At 34.1% G+C, this 19097-nt stretch overlaps 1 protein-coding gene across 9 annotated transcripts in view; it reads left to right on the top strand.

Annotated features, from left to right (window-relative positions):
• The window catches only part of PRPF40A (pre-mRNA processing factor 40 homolog A), a 56445-nt gene extending 38069 nt beyond the window's left edge, over nt 1-18376 (top strand). For 5 of the 9 annotated variants that reach the window (XM_036858639.1, XM_036858638.1, XM_036858636.1 and 2 more), the window contains 16 exons: nt 179-287; nt 783-847; nt 1210-1374; nt 2762-2870; nt 3725-3875; nt 4865-4998; nt 9430-9544; nt 9701-9804; nt 9937-10053; nt 10371-10508; nt 10720-10815; nt 13043-13129; nt 13216-13312; nt 13396-13457; nt 14099-14230; nt 15606-18376. In XM_036858639.1, the coding sequence (XP_036714534.1) occupies nt 179-287; nt 783-847; nt 1210-1374; nt 2762-2870; nt 3725-3875; nt 4865-4998; nt 9430-9544; nt 9701-9804; nt 9937-10053; nt 10371-10508; nt 10720-10815; nt 13043-13129; nt 13216-13312; nt 13396-13457; nt 14099-14230; nt 15606-15698 (1774 nt within the window). In that variant the 3' untranslated portion in view covers nt 15699-18376. The remainder of the gene's footprint in view (nt 1-178; nt 288-782; nt 848-1209; nt 1375-2761; nt 2871-3724; nt 3876-4864; nt 4999-9429; nt 9545-9700; nt 9805-9936; nt 10054-10370; nt 10509-10719; nt 10816-13042; nt 13130-13215; nt 13313-13395; nt 13458-14098; nt 14231-15605) is intronic. The other 4 variants (XM_036858641.1, XM_036858637.1, XM_036858635.1 and 1 more) reach the window with 2 other exon arrangements.
• The last annotated feature ends 721 nt before the right edge of the window (nt 18377-19097 follow it).

Genomic DNA, 19097 nt, shown 5'->3' with positions numbered 1-19097 from the left:
CTATATAGTACTTTTATTTCTTTATGTTGCATTAAATGTGTCTCATGGAGACTTTATTCAACTTGTCAAATAAGTTTAATTTGTTTACCTCAACAGCAAATAATAATAACACATTATTTTCCTAAATAAAGCAAGTGTTTATTTAAATTGTAAATACAATGTATAAATTTCTCTCTAGTTTTACTCCCAAAAAGGAGGAGGAAGAAAGCCAACCAGCAAAAAAAACATATACTTGGAATACAAAGGAGGAAGCAAAGCAAGCATTTAAAGAATTATTGAAGGAAAAGGTATTTATAATAGAGATTTTTATTATAAGTATCTAATAAATGAAATTATCCTTCAGTGCAGTTTGTACCTTGATGCTTTTATTAAAAATACTAATCTTATAAACGGCTGTGACTGAAAATGAACTAAAGTTGTCTTTTTTCTTTTTTTAACTTTGAGAAACTGACTTTCAACCAAAAAGAATGTGTAAGGTACTACCCAGCACATTCCACCTCAGTATTTCATAGAAGGTTTTTTATTCATAAAAATTGTTCTGTCTTCTAATCAGTAGTCTGAGGAAGAAAGTATTCATGGTCTGTTTAAATTTCAGTTTTTCTTTTTAGTCTATAGATACATTACACAGATTTGCTTGCTTCAATAAATTATTTTTTAGACCTTTTTTCAAACTCCTGCAAAGGGAAGTGGTTGATGTTTGCAGTGAGTATTATACTTTGTTCCCTGTTGTATGACTTACTATATTTGTGTGAAATTTTAACTTTTCATTAAATGATTTTCAGCGGGTACCATCTAATGCTTCATGGGAGCAAGCTATGAAAATGATCATTAATGATCCACGATACAGGTAACAGTTTGATTTTTTTATTTACTTTCCACCTTGAGCAAACCAAGCCTAGAAAATTTAAATTATGTAAAATAATACAACTTTTCACTCCATGGTCTTCTGTTATTTTGGATACCAATAATAGAGTTGCTTTATGTCTGATAAGAACCAAAAAAGTTAAAAGGCTTGTCATATAGTCTGGGCACCCTGCTATAGATGTTAGAATTATTTTTAAAGTAGAAATTATTTTCTGTAATTATTTGCTATCTTTAATAACTTACTGACATTTTCTTAATTTGTGAATGAAATTTATTGTTTTTTCAAAGCACTAACATTTGATCATCTTACCTTCATTTAGTCTTATACGATATTTTTCTATTTAGTGCTTTAGCAAAGTTGAGTGAAAAAAAGCAGGCCTTTAATGCTTATAAAGTCCAGACAGAGAAAGAAGAAAAAGAAGAAGCAAGATCCAAATACAAAGAGGCTAAGGAATCCTTTCAGCGTTTTCTTGAAAATCATGAAAAAATGACTTCCACAACTAGATACAAGTAAGATTTTTACTGATCATGGTGTATGTTTACTGTACTGTTTCTGTGTCAGACTTTTTACCAAGTGCAGTAACTAATCCAGATGTTCATTAAAGCTAAATGATTGTGAATGTGACAGTTTCATAAGGTAAAAGATAAATCAGTAGTTAAATGTGGAATTTATAGACTTACTGAGTTATTAATTAGGGACTACAATAAAAAAGGGAGAAATACTTTATTTCAAAGTGAAAGCTTGACTCCTTTCTCCTTAATATAAGAATTCAAGATGCAACAGGGGGAGAGATATGGGAATATATGTTTATGTATAGCTGATTCACTTTGTTATACAGCAGAAACTAATACACCATTGTAAAGCAATTATACTCCAATACAGATGTTAAAAAAAAATTTTAAAAAAGAATTCAGATTTTTTTGTATTTGTGGAATAGAAATAGGCTATTTTCATTATGTATAGCATTTTTGAAAATTTACATTTATATAGCATTCTTATTTTTGGAGTGCTTTGTTATTTAAAATTGTGAGTAATTAATTATTAACATCTTTGCAATAAGCTATTACGTTCATTTTCCCTATATGTTTTCTTACTTTCCTCACTTTTCCAGAAAAGCCTTAGTGAAGAACTCTTCCATTTCTTTCAATAGTCCGATTTTATCTGTTAACTAAATTTCTTACAGTTTATTGAAGTCTGTAATTTAGTTCCATGGGCAGTTTGGTAGTCTCTGTCGCTACCCTGAGAAATAGAGATAGTCTTCTTTTTTTTATAAATTTATTTATTTATTTATTTATTATTTATTTTTGGCTGTGTTAGGTCTTTGTTTCTGTGCGAGGGCTTTCTCCAGTTGTGGCAAGTGGGGGCCACTCTTCATCACGGTGCGCGGGCCTCTCACTGTCATGGCCCCTCCCGTTGCGGAGCACAGGCTCCAGACGCGCAGGCTCAGTAGTTGTGGCACACGGGCTTAGTTGCTCCGCGGCATGTGGGATCTTCCCAGACCAGGGCTCGAACCCGTGTCCCCTGCACCGGCAGGCGGACTCCCAACCACTGCGCCACCAGGGAAGCCCGAGATAGTCTTAATTATAGTCTTAATTACAAAACATCGCTCAATTGGAATTATCTCCTCTATCTCTAAAGGAGAAATCAAGGCCTAAGCTGTTTTGTTCTTTTTCTTAATTATCCAAAAGTTTTTTTTTTTTTGAACCAGTGAAATCACATCTTTTTTTGAAACAAAATCAACAAAATTTATACAAAAGTTTTCTCTTATAATACAATCATGAACTTAAGAGTGGGAAAGAGTGTTCATTTGGTGGTATTAAATTTAGAATAACATTAAAATGGTTTAACATTTTTATGGTATAGTATAGAGTAACATTTAATCTTTTTAACAAATAGAAAAGCAGAGCAAATGTTTGGAGAGATGGAAGTCTGGAATGCAATATCAGAACGTGATCGTCTTGAAATCTATGAAGATGTTTTATTCTTTCTTTCAAAAAAAGAAAAGGTATTATTCGCTCTTACTAGTGTTTATTGATAAAACAAGATGTTTCTTCATCCTGTTTAGGAGTTACTTTATAACATGTTCATTTTCGTTGGTTTATCTAGTTTATATGGTGCAACAGATCTATTTATTAGAAGTTACATTTAAAAACAGCTCCTATAATAATAAGTACTGATGTGAACATAGTAGGTAGAGATTTGTGCAGCTGATACTTAGATTGTCATTAATTGGCTGTCTTACGCCCACTTTGAAAAATACTTATATTTAGCTTGTTGGTTTGAAAAAATACTCAGTGGTTTTGCTTATAAGGCATTTATATATGATTATTTTACAAGAACAGCAGTAATGTGTAATTGTTACCATTAAAATGTATTTGTAAGATAGTGTTTTAAAACACTAAAATACTATCCTACAAATGAATTTAGTTTTGCTCGTGTCTGTTTTGTTATGTACTAAGTTGTATGCTATCCAGTCTTCCAAGAGACTTAGAGAAATGTATTATTGACAAAAATTTGAACATAGCTGAAAGAGGTTGAACACATTATCATTTACCTGTTGTGTGATTTGTAACTTTCGTTTGGACAGTGTCTACAATGCATAGTTGTGAGAGGAGAGATTTTGCGAGGGGGTGAGGGAGGTGGGATTCCAGCTTTAGAAGAGAGGTTAAAAAAAAAATTTGAAGGTAAGAGCCAAGCAGTTAGGCAAGAGCACTGGAAAGGTAAAGAGTGTTGATATTTAAAGTAAATGGGTAACATTTGAAATTTGGACATCAGAATGTGAAGAAACCTTCACTAATTGCAGTTTATATGTCATACTTTATTTGAAATTCAAAACATATATTCATATTTTTGATTTAGGAGCAAGCAAAGCAGTTGCGAAAGAGAAATTGGGAAGCCTTAAAAAACATACTTGACAACATGGCTAACGTGACATACTCTACTACTTGGTCTGAAGCCCAGCAGTATCTGATGGATAATCCAACTTTTGCAGAAGATGAAGAATTACAGAGTAAGAATGATGACTAAGTGGAAGGAACAGTTTTTTAAAAGTTGTCCAGCAGCGAAGAATGGTCACTTTTTTTATGCGATCACTAACTGAATTTTACATAATTGTTTGTCCATCCTTGAAAAGCTGTTTTGTTTGTTTCCAAATAAATAGGATACTTCTTTCTAATTGAGTTTTGTGATTCAGGACAAAATATTTTCCCCAAAATCTGAAGTTAGCTTTATCAGGTATTCTTGAAATATGTTTATTAGGTCAAGCCTGCAATTGTCCTTTGCCATTTATATGTGACTTAGTGGGAACCAAATTAATAACCACATTTTACTCATGTTGTCCTCTCGAGGTAATGACATTAGAGATGTGCTTGCAAAAGGCAAGAAATGGATTAGCATTATTTTACAGTAAGCTTCCCCAAGTTCTTTTTCTGATCTACCTAGTTGCTTTTTAAATTACAGCTTTCTTGATTATCCTTCTGAATACCATACTTCAGTAAGTTTGAGGGAGGGCCTAGAATTCTGTATTTTGAAAAACTCCTTGGGTAATTCTGATATTGCTGACAAATTTATCACAACAGTTTTATTTTCATTTTATTACTTGTGTCGTATGTGTTGTCTCTGTTTCATCCTCGGATTCGAGGGCTGTGTTTTAATGAGGTCTTTTTGAAATTTTTCACATGGGAATTCCCTGGCTGTCCAGTGGTTAGGACTCCACGCTTCCACTGCAGGGGGCGCAACAGGTTTGATCCCTGGATCGGGGAACTGAGATCCCACAAGCTGCACAGCGTGGCCCCAAAAAAAAAAAAAAATTATAAATAAAAGAAAATAAATTTTCCTTGAACACTTCCTATTTAGATAATTAGAAGTCATATTTGAGTTTAAATATAAATATTTTGGTAAAACGAATTTGAACTTTGTAGGGAGTTAATGCAAATAAGTAAACTGCTTTCTTTACTGATATTTGACGTTTTAATTTTTTTTAACTGAAAAAAATTCTAGACATGGATAAAGAAGATGCGTTAATTTGCTTTGAAGAACACATTCGGGCTTTAGAAAAGGAAGAAGAAGAAGAAAAACAGAAGAGTTTGCTTCGGGAAAGGAGACGACAGCGTAAAAACCGAGAATCTTTTCAGGTGATTTTAAAAGCTCTGTTTTCTAGCTTAATTGTATAATATGGTTAATGACCTGTAACAATGATGTAAACAATTTTGAGAATCTTGATCTCAGATCATTAACTTGGGCTCTTGCAGAGGATCCATACAAATTTAACTCTTTAAGTTCTATAGTTAGTTATGAATCCACTTAAGGAGAGTAGCTATTTCAGGCTAGGGGAACATAGAAGGCTGTAGCAGATTTGGTATTTAAAGTGAGCACTGATAGATAAGGTTTCACTTGGGAAAGAGGAATAGATATCATGAGGGGAGACTGAAAATAAAATATGTGTGATGAGTTATTAGTACTAATTGACTTTTAGGTTCTTGAGAATGGTTTTGCGGATGGGCCATAATTGTTAAACACTATACAGAGGAGCTAAAATTACATGTTCTTTATATAGGCCAGTGGCTTATTTTGACCTCCAATTATCACTTCTAGTCTGTCAGTAATGGAGGCTGTCACAGAGCAATGAATTTTTGCATTTTATATTTCACCAAATTTCCATTTCAATAATAATTATAATAATAGCAGTTAGCATTGATTGCTTATTGCTATGCTTTTAAAATTTATAACCTCTTAATTTTTATGATAGCCTTATTTTATGATAGTAGGTACTATTTTTGTTATGTCTTTTTATATAGGTAAGGAAATGGGCTTAGAGAGATGAAGTGACTTGCCCAAATTCAGCTACTGAGTAGTGGAGCCAGACTTTGAATCTATGCTGTGTTTTAATTACTGGGTCTCTTTCATTAAACACTGTATTAGGGTAAGTGCTAAGTTACAGTGACTTAAATAAGAGGTTTTATTTCTTGAAAGAACAGTTGTTTTGGTTTAGGGTAGAGCACATTGTCATCTCCTAAGGCAGTGGTTCTCAAAACTTAGCATGCATCAGAATCACTTAGAGGGCTTTTAGAAAACTCCCCATGGTGCCAAAGATCACTAATCATCTTAAATGCCACAGCCAATAGCATTATTGCAGTCTTCATTCCATAAAAACGTAACATTTACTACTCTCTATGGTTTCGTCTTAGTGGTTTCCCAAAGGATCATTCGGAGTATTGTTAAAACCAGGGACTGTTGAGCCTCACCCCCAGAATTTGATTCAGTAGGTCTCTTTTAAGTTGTGAATATACCTTTTAAAGGAAGTATAGTAGCAGAGGAAAATTACTGAGCTGAATATCTGAAGCAAAACATGCTAACACCAGTTATATCAATAGTAATGAGAAACGATGCCAGACACATAAAAGCCATATTTTAGGCTTAGCAAAAGATGCTTGTGGCCTTTATATTAGGATTTCTGATCCACGTTCTCCAGTTTCAGTATTGACATTGTACTTTCTCTTTTATTTTCTGTGACCCAGATTTCCTTATTTTTGTTGTGTTTTACCTTATAGTTCTCCTTATTTTAAACCATTGCAAAAGCTTCATAAGAGACATTAAAGCTCAGTGGTTGCAGAAGAGTATTAATCAACCTCCTGAAAATCTGTTCTCCCCTTCCTACGCACATGGCTCCTTATTTAAAATCTAAGTTTTCTAGCCTCGTTTGTAGCTACTTGTGGTAACATGACTAAATTTTCAGCAACTGAATGTGAAGGAGACGAGTAGAACCCCAGCATCATTTTTTAATTAATTAATTAATTTTTTCTTTTTCTTTTTTTTTTTTGGCTGCATTGGGTTTTCGTTGCTGTGCGCGGGCTTTCTCTAGTTGCGGCAAGCGGGGGCTACTCTTCGTTGCAGTGCACAGGCTTCTCATTGCGGTGGCTTCTCTTGTTGCGGAGTATGGGCTCTAGGCGCGCGGGCTTCAGTAGTTGTGGCACGTGGGCTCAGTAGTTGTGGCGCACGGGCTTAGTTGCTCCATGGCATGTGGGATCTTCCCGGACCAGGGCTTGAACCCCTGTCCCCTGCATTGGCAGGCGGATTCTTAACCACTGGACCACGAGGGATGTCCCACATCATTGGTTTTTAAAAGAACTACCATTACAACTTCTTCTAAGCTGAAATGTGGTCATGGGGATAACATACCCTAATCATGCAGAGAAAGCTAATGGCCTCGGGCAGTTCTCTAAGTATGGGCCAGCATATCACTGTCTCTTGGAAACTTATTAGAAAGGCAAGCTCTCAGAACCCCACTGAGACCTGATGAATCAAATTTGGGGCAGGGAGGGGGACTACAATCTGTGGTTTTGTTTTTACCATTTCTTCACATGATTCGTTGAGATACCACCTAAGGTAATTTACCAAAAGTGGCAAATGTTGAGATTCTTTATGAAATAAGACTGAAAGAATTATAGTTAGATGTAACATTTAAGGTCAGTGACTGTCGACATCTAGGGGAAGTTAAAGAGTTGCCAAATAGTTTAAAGGTAAATAGAGGCAAAATCAGACCTTTCTCTGATGTTTTGATAAGACAGTTCAAGAGTACTCTCAGGGTTAAGAGTGTGGCTTTTCTTTGATAAGAGAGAACCAGTCAAGAGGGAGAGAAGAAAGAATTGAAGGATAGGGGTATTCTGTTATTAAATAAAATCTTTGAAGGTTTATTCAAGCATATGTGAGTAGTTACATTATGAACCTTATATAAGGAGACAAAAAGAAGGAGATGAGGGAAAAGACATATTATTGAGTTGGCCTGAGGCAGTGAGTGGTGTTCAACTAGTGCTTTTGTTGATGGTCATGATTTGGGGAGAAGTTGCTACTAGCATCTAGTTGGGTAGAGACCAGAGGTATTGCTGAACATCGTCCAATGTACAGGACTACCACCCCCGCCCCGCCGAAACAAAACAAAACAAAAAAGTTTACGAGCTCCAAGATGTCATTAGTGCCAACGTTGGGAGCCTTCTCCTCTAAGGGAAGGAGAAATAACCAGCCTCAGCCATCTTTGAAGCTTGGTTTCCATCTTCTCCTCCCCTTCCCAAGGTGGGGTTAGTAAATAAAAGAGAGAAAGAGCCATACAGTTTTAGCATAATGGTTTTCAAACCTGAATTCACATAAAACTTACCTGGTGATTTTTAAGAAATAAATTACAAATATCTTTATTTTAATTCATATTTTCTTTAAAAAAATCTCAGATGATTTCTAATTTTCATTCAAGTTAGGAGATTCACTACTGAAATGGATTCAGTGTCAAAATTCTATGACTTTTATCAGCAACCTAGAAGTGAAACAAATACTAGCAAAGCAGGTATGATGAAGTAGATTTTAAGATCCTAGAGAGCATCATTGAAGATGGTTTCTAAGCTGTTTTAGGGACTTAAAAGAGGGAGTAGGTGAAGAACCTCAGTTATCACACAGCAGGGGTGGGTTGAGCTCCCATTTATGTTGAAGAGTAAGGACGAAAGGATAGAAATTAAGTTTGAGGAAAAAAATTTGGAAATAGAGACTGAATTGACATGCTTATTCCCATTTGGAGAGAAGTGGTATATTTTACATGTCTGGTGTCATTCAGGACAGTGCTACCCAATAAAAATTTGTATGCCACATACATGATTTTAATTTCTTACTAATTTAATTAATTTTAGTAACCTTTTATTTCACCCAATATATCTAAAATATTGTCTTTTAATATGCAACCAACATATTTTTTTAAATTTATTTATTTTGGTGATAAACCTTCAAAATCATTGTGTGTTATATACTGCTGGCGTTGAACAGTGCAGGTATAAGAATTTTAGGAGCAGAATTTGGCCCCTAATTTAGGGACATTTATAGAATTAAAACTCCCTAAGGATTTCAGGAAGCAGGAAATGTGGAAATTACTGAGTACTAAAGTCCCACTATGTTGCCCTGAAAGTTGGCAAATAGTAAAAAAAGGATAAAGTGAGCATATAAAAATTTAAGTTATAACAGTAATATGGAAGAAAGGAAATAGGTTTTAAAATCAGACATGGGGGTTGAGTCCTAGTTCCCCACACTATATGTATGTTGCTTTAGTAAAATTATATATCTTCCTCTTAGAAAAGAAAATTAAATTAAAAAATCCTTCAGAACACATTAGGCGTTATGTTTAAAAACAAAAAGTATATTTTGCAGTAAATGTGCTTGCACATTCTTTAGCCTCATCATTTGAGATAACATCCAGTGTTTTGACTTTATTTGTATATGTTATTTGCAAACTGGAAATGATGATCTATCTTAAGGGACAGTAAACTGAAGCCTGGAAAGGTAATGTAGCTTTTCAACAGTCCTTTTCTCTGAAGTCCAAAATAATTTTTTGCCTAAAAGCTGATTTTATTTTCATCAAAGAGCAAATATGCTTTGCACCTAAACACATTTGTGATAACATTGGTAGAAGAGTTTTAAATATAGCTGTTTTTAACATGTATTTTCATTCATGTTATACCAGTATTTCCAAAGTCCTTAAAGATGGCTTTTCAATATATAATGGGTTCGTTGTTGTTGTCCCCTTCCCCCAGATATTTTTAGATGAACTGCATGAACATGGACAACTGCATTCTATGTCATCTTGGATGGAATTGTATCCAACAATTAGTTCCGACATTAGATTCACTAATATGCTTGGTCAGCCGGGTGAGATTCTTCTCTTTCCTAATTTGTAGTTATGATAGTTGGAATGGGCCAGAGGGAAAGGAGGTTGTGTTGGGGCATGGGGGGTGCTTTCTTTTGTTTTATAAACAAAAAAGTAATTGCAGCTCTTTGATTAGAGCTAGCTTTTGACTTCTTTAGTTTTTTCATTAGGATCAACTGCACTTGACCTTTTCAAGTTTTATGTTGAGGATCTTAAAGCACGTTATCATGATGAGAAGAAGATAATAAAAGACATTCTAAAGGTAAATAGTATATACTTGCTATTATTAACTAGGATACTTGCTATTAACTGTTAATCCGTGCCATATATTTTAAAGGGATACTGTGTTCCTTTGATTAGTGTTATTAATATTAACAAGATTTCTGTTTTTTAGGATAAAGGATTTGTAGTTGAAGTAAATACTACTTTTGAAGACTTTGTGGCAATAATCAGTTCGACTAAAAGATCAACCACATTAGATGCAGGAAATATTAAGTTGGCTTTCAATAGTGTAAGTTACCATATTTACTGTTATGAACAACTAATTAATAGTATAGTTTTTAATATATTTGGCCAAAAATACTTAAGTTGTATGTAAGCTACTGAAATAAGGGAATAGGAATAGTATTTTACAGAGTAGTGGACACTTTTCCAGGGTAAGGTAACAGAATATAATGTACTTAGATGATGGCTGATGGTAAGCTTCCTTTCCTAAAAATAATTGGCTGTCTAACTTGTAGATGATAGAATACTTAAATTAATTATAATGAATTATTTCAGTTAACACAGATTATACTATTATAACTGATTAAACATGTTTTCTAAAAGTTACTAGAAAAGGCAGAAGCCCGTGAACGTGAAAGAGAAAAAGAGGAGGCTCGGAAGATGAAACGAAAAGAATCTGCATTTAAGAGTATGTTGAAACAAGCTACTCCTCCAATAGAATTGGATGCTGTCTGGGAAGATGTATGTATACTTGTAAATTTTTTCCTTTACAACTGAAGATAAAAATTTTTTATTTCTTTCTCATAGTCACAGAGATAACTAGAGGAAAGGAAATAAACACTTTGAGGGGGCTGGGCTGTCACAGTTTTCGCTTGCTGCTATGATTCCTTTTAGTCATATTGGTATACTCTTCTCAGTATTCATATATTTATTCCATATCTGAATTTTTCAGATCCGGGAGAGATTTGTAAAAGAGCCAGCATTTGAGGATATAACTCTAGAGTCTGAAAGAAAACGAATATTTAAAGATTTTATGCATGTGCTTGAGGTAATTTTAGTTTTATCATAAGTGGCTGAAATATTACAAAATATATAAAAATTTTTTAAAAATTGAAGAACTTAGAATGATCAAAGTATGTTTCTTAAATTACACTTTTAAGTAATTTATACAAATGTACTTACTACCTGGGATGATTAGGGAATGGTTTATTCTATAGAAACTGCTTTTAAGTGAAACAAACTAAGCTTGCATGGGAATTTAAAGATCTGTTTAGTGGACACTTTTCATATTTGTTTCATACTTATACAGTGGTACAGAAATTCATCAATTTAGCAGTCAAATGGGGTGACTTAGTAAACCTAAAAAGAAATTAGAAACAGAAAACAGCTTTTAAGCACATTTCAAATATTATACTACATTAGATGTGTTGGAAGCTCAGAGATGTTCTGAAAAATAATGGAATAAGGTAGTAAGTTTTTGTTAAAATAATAAGTAATGATAAAATTGCAAGTTATTCCACTAGCTGAATTAAGGGAATTTTGATGAAGATTTCAGATGGGCACTTGTAGATAGTAAATACGCTAAATTGACCAATAATTTTTGAATAATATTATTTGCTGCCTATATGGGCCAGGCACTGTTGTAATTGTTTTACAGATATTACATATATGAGCTTAATCCTCATAACAACCCTATGAAGTTACAGATGAGCAAACTGAGGCAAAGAGAAAAAGTAATTTGCATGGAAGGGATTCCAACGTAGGCTTTTGATTCCAGGGCCAATGCTTGTAACAAATATGCTGTGCTATTAGTAATAGACAAACCAATACTTTACAGCAAGCCGACGTTAGCACATACTTAATATTATAGTGCTGCCCATGGTCATTGGGCATAGCAGGTCACTTAATTGACTGTTGACTGTTGCATTGGATTTATTGTTCTTGTTGAATATCATTGTTGACAACAGTTTGCTCTGTTAACATGTCCCACATGTACCATATATTGTTTCCCAGCTGACTCTAGATCTAGTGCTGTTGGCCTATAGATCTTTTGTACTCAAAGTGTGTTTCAGACCAGCAGCATCTGTATTACCTGGAAACTTGTTAGAAATACAGAACCTCAGGCCCCATCGGCAGAAATCCTGTATCAGAATTACCATTTTAACAAGATTCTCGAGCACTAGAATGTACATTTAACTTTGAGAAGCTCTGCTCTAGGTAGTTTCTTAACATTTTCCCCCAATTCAGCAATCTCCAACAAGATTCTTTCATGATCTGTGCTGGGGGGTATTAGTGGTGAGGTCATAAATGGAGCAAATGATGGCAGCATAGGGAAGAGCTGAACATATCAGAATAGGATTTGGACCCCAATAATGTGGGCCTTGAAGTAGAAAAGGGAGAAGAGTTAACATTCTGTGACATAAAAAAAGAATGAGGACTGCCCTGGCGGTCCAGTGGTTAAGGCTCTGCGCTTCCACTGCAGGGGGCGCCAGTTTGATCTTTGGTCAGGGAAAAATCAATCTGTCAATCGAGAGAGAGAGAGAGAAAGAGTCCCTGAACCAGATTTTCTGTTTCCACTTACTTGTAAACTGAAGCAGAATTTATTTTCAAAGGCTTAGATATGTTTGGGGGCAAGGAGTTTTTACTGCAGCATTTCCCCTTCCCTACTAGCCTGATAATTATTTTAGTGAAAGAGTTAAAATCCACAGAGACAACATTTCCTTTTCTGATTTCATGTGTAGTTAGATTGCCTTTGGATATCTTAAGCTTGGTTAGGAAGGGAATGCTCCTTGGGTGAAAAGAGCTGATTTTGCATTTAATTTCTGAGACCAACCTCCTTTATGGATGATTCTGAGGTAGTTCTTTATTTCAGTGCTGAGCCACGTTCATCAGAAAAGCCATGTATGAATATAATTATATTTTGTTGTTTTTGAAAGTAGTGTAACTATTCTGCAGATTATACCTTTATGGAGGGTATCAATTGTCCCTACTGTACCCACACCATTCTCATTGCTTAAAAAAAGTATTTTATTAATACTTTTAAACGTTGTGTTTAGATGTCCAAATGAGTGGGTACAGGATAGTTAAAATGTTCTCTTCTGTTCCTTGTTAAGTGATAGTAACTCTTTGCACCATTTCAAGGGGGGAGTACATCCTAAATATGCAAAATGAATGCAGTTTTACTCTAAGAACCTATTTGTAAAGCTTTTAAAAATTCTCCATGATCTACTGTCTAAAGTGTGAACTTCTGAAATTTTTTTCTTTTGCCCCTGTAGCATGAATGTCAACATCATCATTCAAAGAATAAGAAACACTCTAAGAAATCTAAAAAACACCACAGGAAACGCTCCCGCTCTCGATCAGTAAGGAAGTTTATTAAAAATGGCACCATAAGTGTATTGAAATATTTGTTAGCATCTTTATGAATGAAATTATTTGTATTGTGTAGGGGTCAGATTCAGATGATGATGACAGCCATTCAAAGAAAAAAAGACAGCGATCAGAGTCTCGTTCTGCTTCAGAACATTCTTCTAGTGCTGAATCTGGTAAACATATCTTTTAACTTGATTCAAATCATCGACACTTGGATGTCCTCAAATTCTGACACTTTTCTTTTTGTGCTGCTTAGAGAGAAGTTATAAGAAATCAAAAAAACACAAGAAGAAAAGCAAGAAGAGAAGACATAAATCTGTAAGCAAACTCTTAATTTTTACACTGTACCTAGACTTTTGCCCTTCACTTTCTTAGTGGCAGTAGAAATTTCTGTCTAGTCCGATGCAGTCAACAGAGTTTAGGTGTGTACCTAAACTCAAGAATTTCATAGTTGTTGTTCACCTTAATCTTTCATTAAAATCTTTTGGTGAACTTAGAAAAAAAAATAACACAGTGTTAAGACTCCCACTCTGGTTTTTTATAGTAATCTTAGAGAAAGACCCAAGAGTGTGTGTTTGTATATATATATATTGAGCTGTTGTTGAGAACCACAAGTTTAAATGTTTAAACTTTTTCCTCTACCCTCAGCTCTTAATCTTAGGGACACATCAAGATACACCTAATCTTAGTGATGAAGGCACACTTAATTTAGTGACGCTCTTTTAGTGGTATTTTACCCTATCAGAATGTCATCTTTCCCATAGGAAAGACCAACTTCATCTCATGAATCTTGGGAATGTTTTAGAGTCCTTGAGGTTATCGATTCACATTCCACCACTCTAGGAACACATACATACTCTGTTATATGTGGGTATTCTTAAATATTACCTATATAGGGACTTTTTTCTAATGCAATGGTTTCTTTATCAAAATGCTGACATTGTTTTTTATTTACACAGGACTCTCCAGAGTCAGATGCTGAACGGGAGAAGGATAAAAAAGAAAAAGACCGGGAAAGCGAAAAAGACAGAACTAGACAAAGATCAGAGTCAAAACACAAATCACCTAAGAAAAAGACTGGAAAGGATTCTGTAAGTATTTAGAATTCTTTCACCTCTGCATTTTCAAAGTACAAAAATGTCAGCTACTTTTCACACACAGTTTTCTAACGTATGTTATGTGATCATGAATGACCCAATTTAAGCATCCTAAATTTTATATTCCTTAAAAAAATAACATGGCATTCTGTAACAGTTGTTTAACCCACTAAGAAAGGATATATTCTTCTGCTTTGTACATTCTCACAAAGAAATACCAATGGACATTGTCTACCTAATTTAAGAATATAAACTTTAAGAGATTCAAATCAGGTTTTCCCTCCACCATGTCCACAGTTGTCATTGTTACTAAATCCAGTTTCAAAAGGTAGCTTTCCAGCAGCTTTTAATCATTGGGAGGGAAGAGATGAGGGCAAGTAGATAGGAGACTGTAAGCCAAATCTAATGTTTTATTATCAAATTACATAATTACTCTTCAGTTTCCCCTGTATGTGTGTTTGTGTATGTACGCCAGAGCACAGTAACACAAGCCTTCTTCACCTTGCCGTTCGTTCCACAAATGCTGTGGGCTTAGCAAGTATAATGCCTCTGAGTTACCAGTTGAGAGTTTAAATTGTGTAGATAAGCCCTGGTCTCCCTCTGGATATTCTCATTCAGTGGGAATAGGGTGGAGGGTTTTTTTTTTTGTTCTTGTTTTGTTTTTAAAGCTGCACTGGTGAGTCTGATGCACATCCTTGGTGAGGAATGATTATTTCCTCTATACTTACTTAGCAACTTAATACTTTCTTCTTCACAGTAGGTTAAATGAAATCCCTGGAGGGGGAAGGAAGATAGGTGAAAAATCTACTTTTGAAAATTTGCTTCTCACAGTTGTTTTGGTTTTTTTGTTTGTTTGTTTTAAATTTTTTCCAGCCAAACTATTGTCCTCATAAATCTGGAATGTTTGTTTATCTGGGCACAATAGTATGCTTAAAGCATAATACTTTCCTGTAATATAAAACACTTATAGGACAACCTAGAATCGGAAAAAATAGCAAGGAATATAATACTTAGGAAATGAACGCCCAGCTTCCATTAAATGGAAACAAGATGTTTCATATTCAGTTGTATAAGAGGAAGAAAAACTGGTACGTACTATTCCCCCAATCTACATATTAATGTAAACTGAAAGTAAACACCATATAAAAGTCTCATTCTAAGTTAAGTGTCTCCCCTAATGTAACCAAGGAGTACTTAGTTAACAACCCATTGGTAGGCTTTTAGGAAAGAGATCAGTTTTCATACCCTATGATGCATTTGTTTTTGTGGAAGAGAATCCACATAGATGTGGATTCTTTTTTCAAAGGTTCATTACTACTTAACCTTTTGAGTACTGACACAAATATAATTGTATTCGTTGTCTTTTCAGGGTAATTGGGATACTTCTGGCAGTGAACTGAGTGAAGGGGAATTGGAAAAGCGTAGAAGGACCCTTTTGGAGCAACTGGATGATGATCAATAAATTATACCAAATATGTTTACAGTATGATTTACAGTCTAATTCAGACCAGGGATTCTATTTTAAGTTCAATTGAAATAACACTGGGTTTTAATTATATCACAGGAAAAAAAGTGCATTTAAGTATTGTTATTGTGGACTTTATAAAAAGCAAAGGAAATTGAAAATAACTTTTGATTCTGTATCAAGAATCATATTTTCATACAGTCGTAACTGTCTTTCTGTGACCCTTTCATAGGGCACTGCAGAATGGATTAAAGGTGGCAATTTACTGATAACTGCAGGTGTCTCTACTTTGTTCTAAAGTCTGTCATGAGGTGATTGATTTGATTTACTTTATAGAAGTTGGATTTTGAAGATATATTGAAAATTTTTTGATATCTAGTAGTACAAAAAAAGCACCAGCAACTGATAAAACTGCTTTTTTGTGCACTATCCAACTGGTTGAAGCCGATGTGATCTTTTAAGGTGAACTCAGACATAGGTGTTCTTAATGGAAACCTGGTAGACCCTTAACTAAACTATAGTGGTGCTATTGAGCACTACTATAATAAAGCCACCATTATTTTTTATGAAACATCTAAATACATTTTAAAAAGGCTATTGTGAGGGCATTATTTTGAAGTGATGTTTAAAAAGTTAACATCAAATCAAATTGTAAATTAGCTTAAATATATTGCCTTAAGGACCTACTAAAGAATGTGCCACCAAACTTTAAGTGATGGTTGCAATATCCTTGTCTAAAACAAATCAATGTTGACTTAAACGATTTCTTTAACAGTTGTCTTTTTCTTTTTTTTTTTTTTAAATCCGATCTTTCTCTTACTTTTTTTCATTGAGGAAGTCTTTTACCTTCCCTCCTCACTGAGAAGTACTGACTTCGTGGTACACATTCTAAAGCATTTCTGATTTGAATATTTTTGTACATTTTTATCAATTATTAAATCTTCTCTTCTAGTGTGTACTAGTATTTATTTCTACTTAAACTGCTCAGCTCTAAAAAATTGTATGATCCTTTAAGGGTTAAGATACTAAAATCCCTGAAATTTTGCTTTATCTAACCCACATAGCTAAGTTACTTTCCTTTTTTAATATTTAAGAATATTATAAATCAGTGCATTTGAGACCCCTGTATTTGTTTTTGATCTATGAATTTCCTACAGAATACTCTAAGAAAGGCAATGGTTTGAAGTTTAGAATACTCTTTACATGCTAACTTTTGAAGGTTGGTAATGTAATTTATACTATTTTCCTTCAGTGCAGGAGATTTTTTTAAGTAAATAAGTAAATTATCTTAGGTATTTTTTTATTTTGGACACTTTGGGCAATCCTATTTCAGGTTGGGATTCAGAAGAACAAAAAGTTTATTTTATTTTTCCTTCACCATCCTAATTTGAAAGTGGGACTGACCAGGATGACTCTTTTTCCATCCCTGCCTCCTTTGTTTCAATTAAATCTAGCATCCACTATTGAAAGGCTCAAGGCAGGTTGGTGGGGGGCGGGGAGGGGGTCCTGAACTTTTCTCGCTGCCAGGTCATTTTTCTCCTGTGAAATATGACTGACATGACTTTGTAGAAAGTGAGACTGACTATCTATCTTTAGAAAATGTGAAGTAACCAATTGCTTGCTTGAGGTTAGTCTCCTATTGTATATTAGAACCAAAATATATAACAACAACTTTGGCAACAGGGAAGTTGCCTAGACTTAATTTTCAGAGGTCCCTTCGTAATGCTAGTTAATATTGCTCATCATGTCAGACACTTGACATGGAAGTCAGAGTAAAATATGCATATGATATTGGCAGAAATACCAGTGATGTTTCACAAGAGAATGTAGAATCTTTTAATTACTTCCATGAATGATGATTTTTTTAAAGTACAACTTTAAAGTTTTGATTTTTCTATTTAAATAAAAAGCTATTGATGCGGTTTAGCATGTCCTCAAATTAGATTTCTTATTTCTTATAGAGATACTGTCTTATCACAACCTTAGATCCCTACAAGACCATACAAATTCGTTTCCTTATAGTTAATCCATGAAAACTATTTGACCTAAAAGCGAAACTGATAAATTGTAACGCAAAATACAACATCCTTGTTATAAAACAAGTAATTGAAGTGACTATAATCCTTTATTGATGCCATCAAATGATGCTTAGTTGCCAGAAAGATACTATGGCCTGAAGGTACAGGCAATGGGAAGATTTTTTTTAAAACAAAGAGTTGTGTGTGAATATTTTTAATCCATTTGATTAGGTTTCTAAATCTTCAGTCTGATAAAAGTTGAAATGTCTTGGAATATTGGTTCAAGTTGAACAGATATGTTCAAAATGTGTTCAAACAGGAAAGCGTTGTTTATATTCAGATAAGGGGAATTTCTGCTTTTCAGTTAAGCCTCAGACTTTTAGGTAAATGTTAAGGGCTTATCTTCCCTCACTATCAATCATTAATGTTAATGAACTCTTGGATTAAATTCACTAATAAATACATTTAATAATATCATGCTTAATAGTCAAAATCCAGAGCCTCAAATATTTGATGTTTTTATTCCTCCCAGTACATAATTCCTATGTGGGAAAATTGAATTTGTATGAAAAGTTAATGAAGTATAAAGAATTCTTTGCACCTTTCCCAACTGTATTTAAACAACATAATACTTCTGAATAAAAGCAATGGTCCCAACATTTTTTTTAACACAGTGACGGCATTTCATTATCATTACCCAAAGGAGCTTCAGCATATAGATTATTCATGGTTTTCAACAATAAAAATACTTTTTATGCCTCCCAGTAAATTTGAAAATGATCAAAGTATCACAGCTATTTCATCTCTTAATTTTTGCTAATTGGGCCCCATATTATACAGCTATAAAATGAAAGGGATTGGCCTAGAGTAAAGCAATCTTAATTCACAGTGTTAAGACTGTAAAACTTCTTGAAATATCTGTGTACATTTTTCTGGAAGGATGGTCCATAGTTTTCATTCAGTTACCAAAGGGCCTGCATCTTGTGTTAAGAAGCATTTGCCTAGATGATCCTGGTTTTCTTCGCATGTTAATGGTCAACTGAGTGCTGACTAGGCAGCCACTTTTATTTTTGCATCCAGAAAGGGGTAGCTTCTTTATATAAAGATTTTCATTTAAAACTTGGATACTATTTAAGAGAGAGCTGTTTCTAATCAGAGAGTACCCAGGGAAGAGTAATGAATGCTTTTTTTAAGAGTTTATAGGGTATTTAAGTATATTATGTAATTTAAATGTAAATTACAAAGCCAAAGAACTAAATAAGCATTTCTGAAAGCAAAATGAGGCAAAGGACGTTAATTCCTTATACCTTAAGTCAGACTTTTTCTCTTCCCTTGGGGATTTCTCTCTCTCAATACTAGGTAGAATTTTCTTTTACAT

This window comes from Balaenoptera musculus, chromosome 7 (assembly GCF_009873245.2).
Source record: "Balaenoptera musculus isolate JJ_BM4_2016_0621 chromosome 7, mBalMus1.pri.v3, whole genome shotgun sequence".
Lineage (NCBI taxonomy): Eukaryota > Metazoa > Chordata > Mammalia > Artiodactyla > Balaenopteridae > Balaenoptera > Balaenoptera musculus.
The sequence above is the reverse complement of the archived record's forward strand: the minus strand, read 5'-3'. Positions and strand labels throughout refer to the sequence as shown.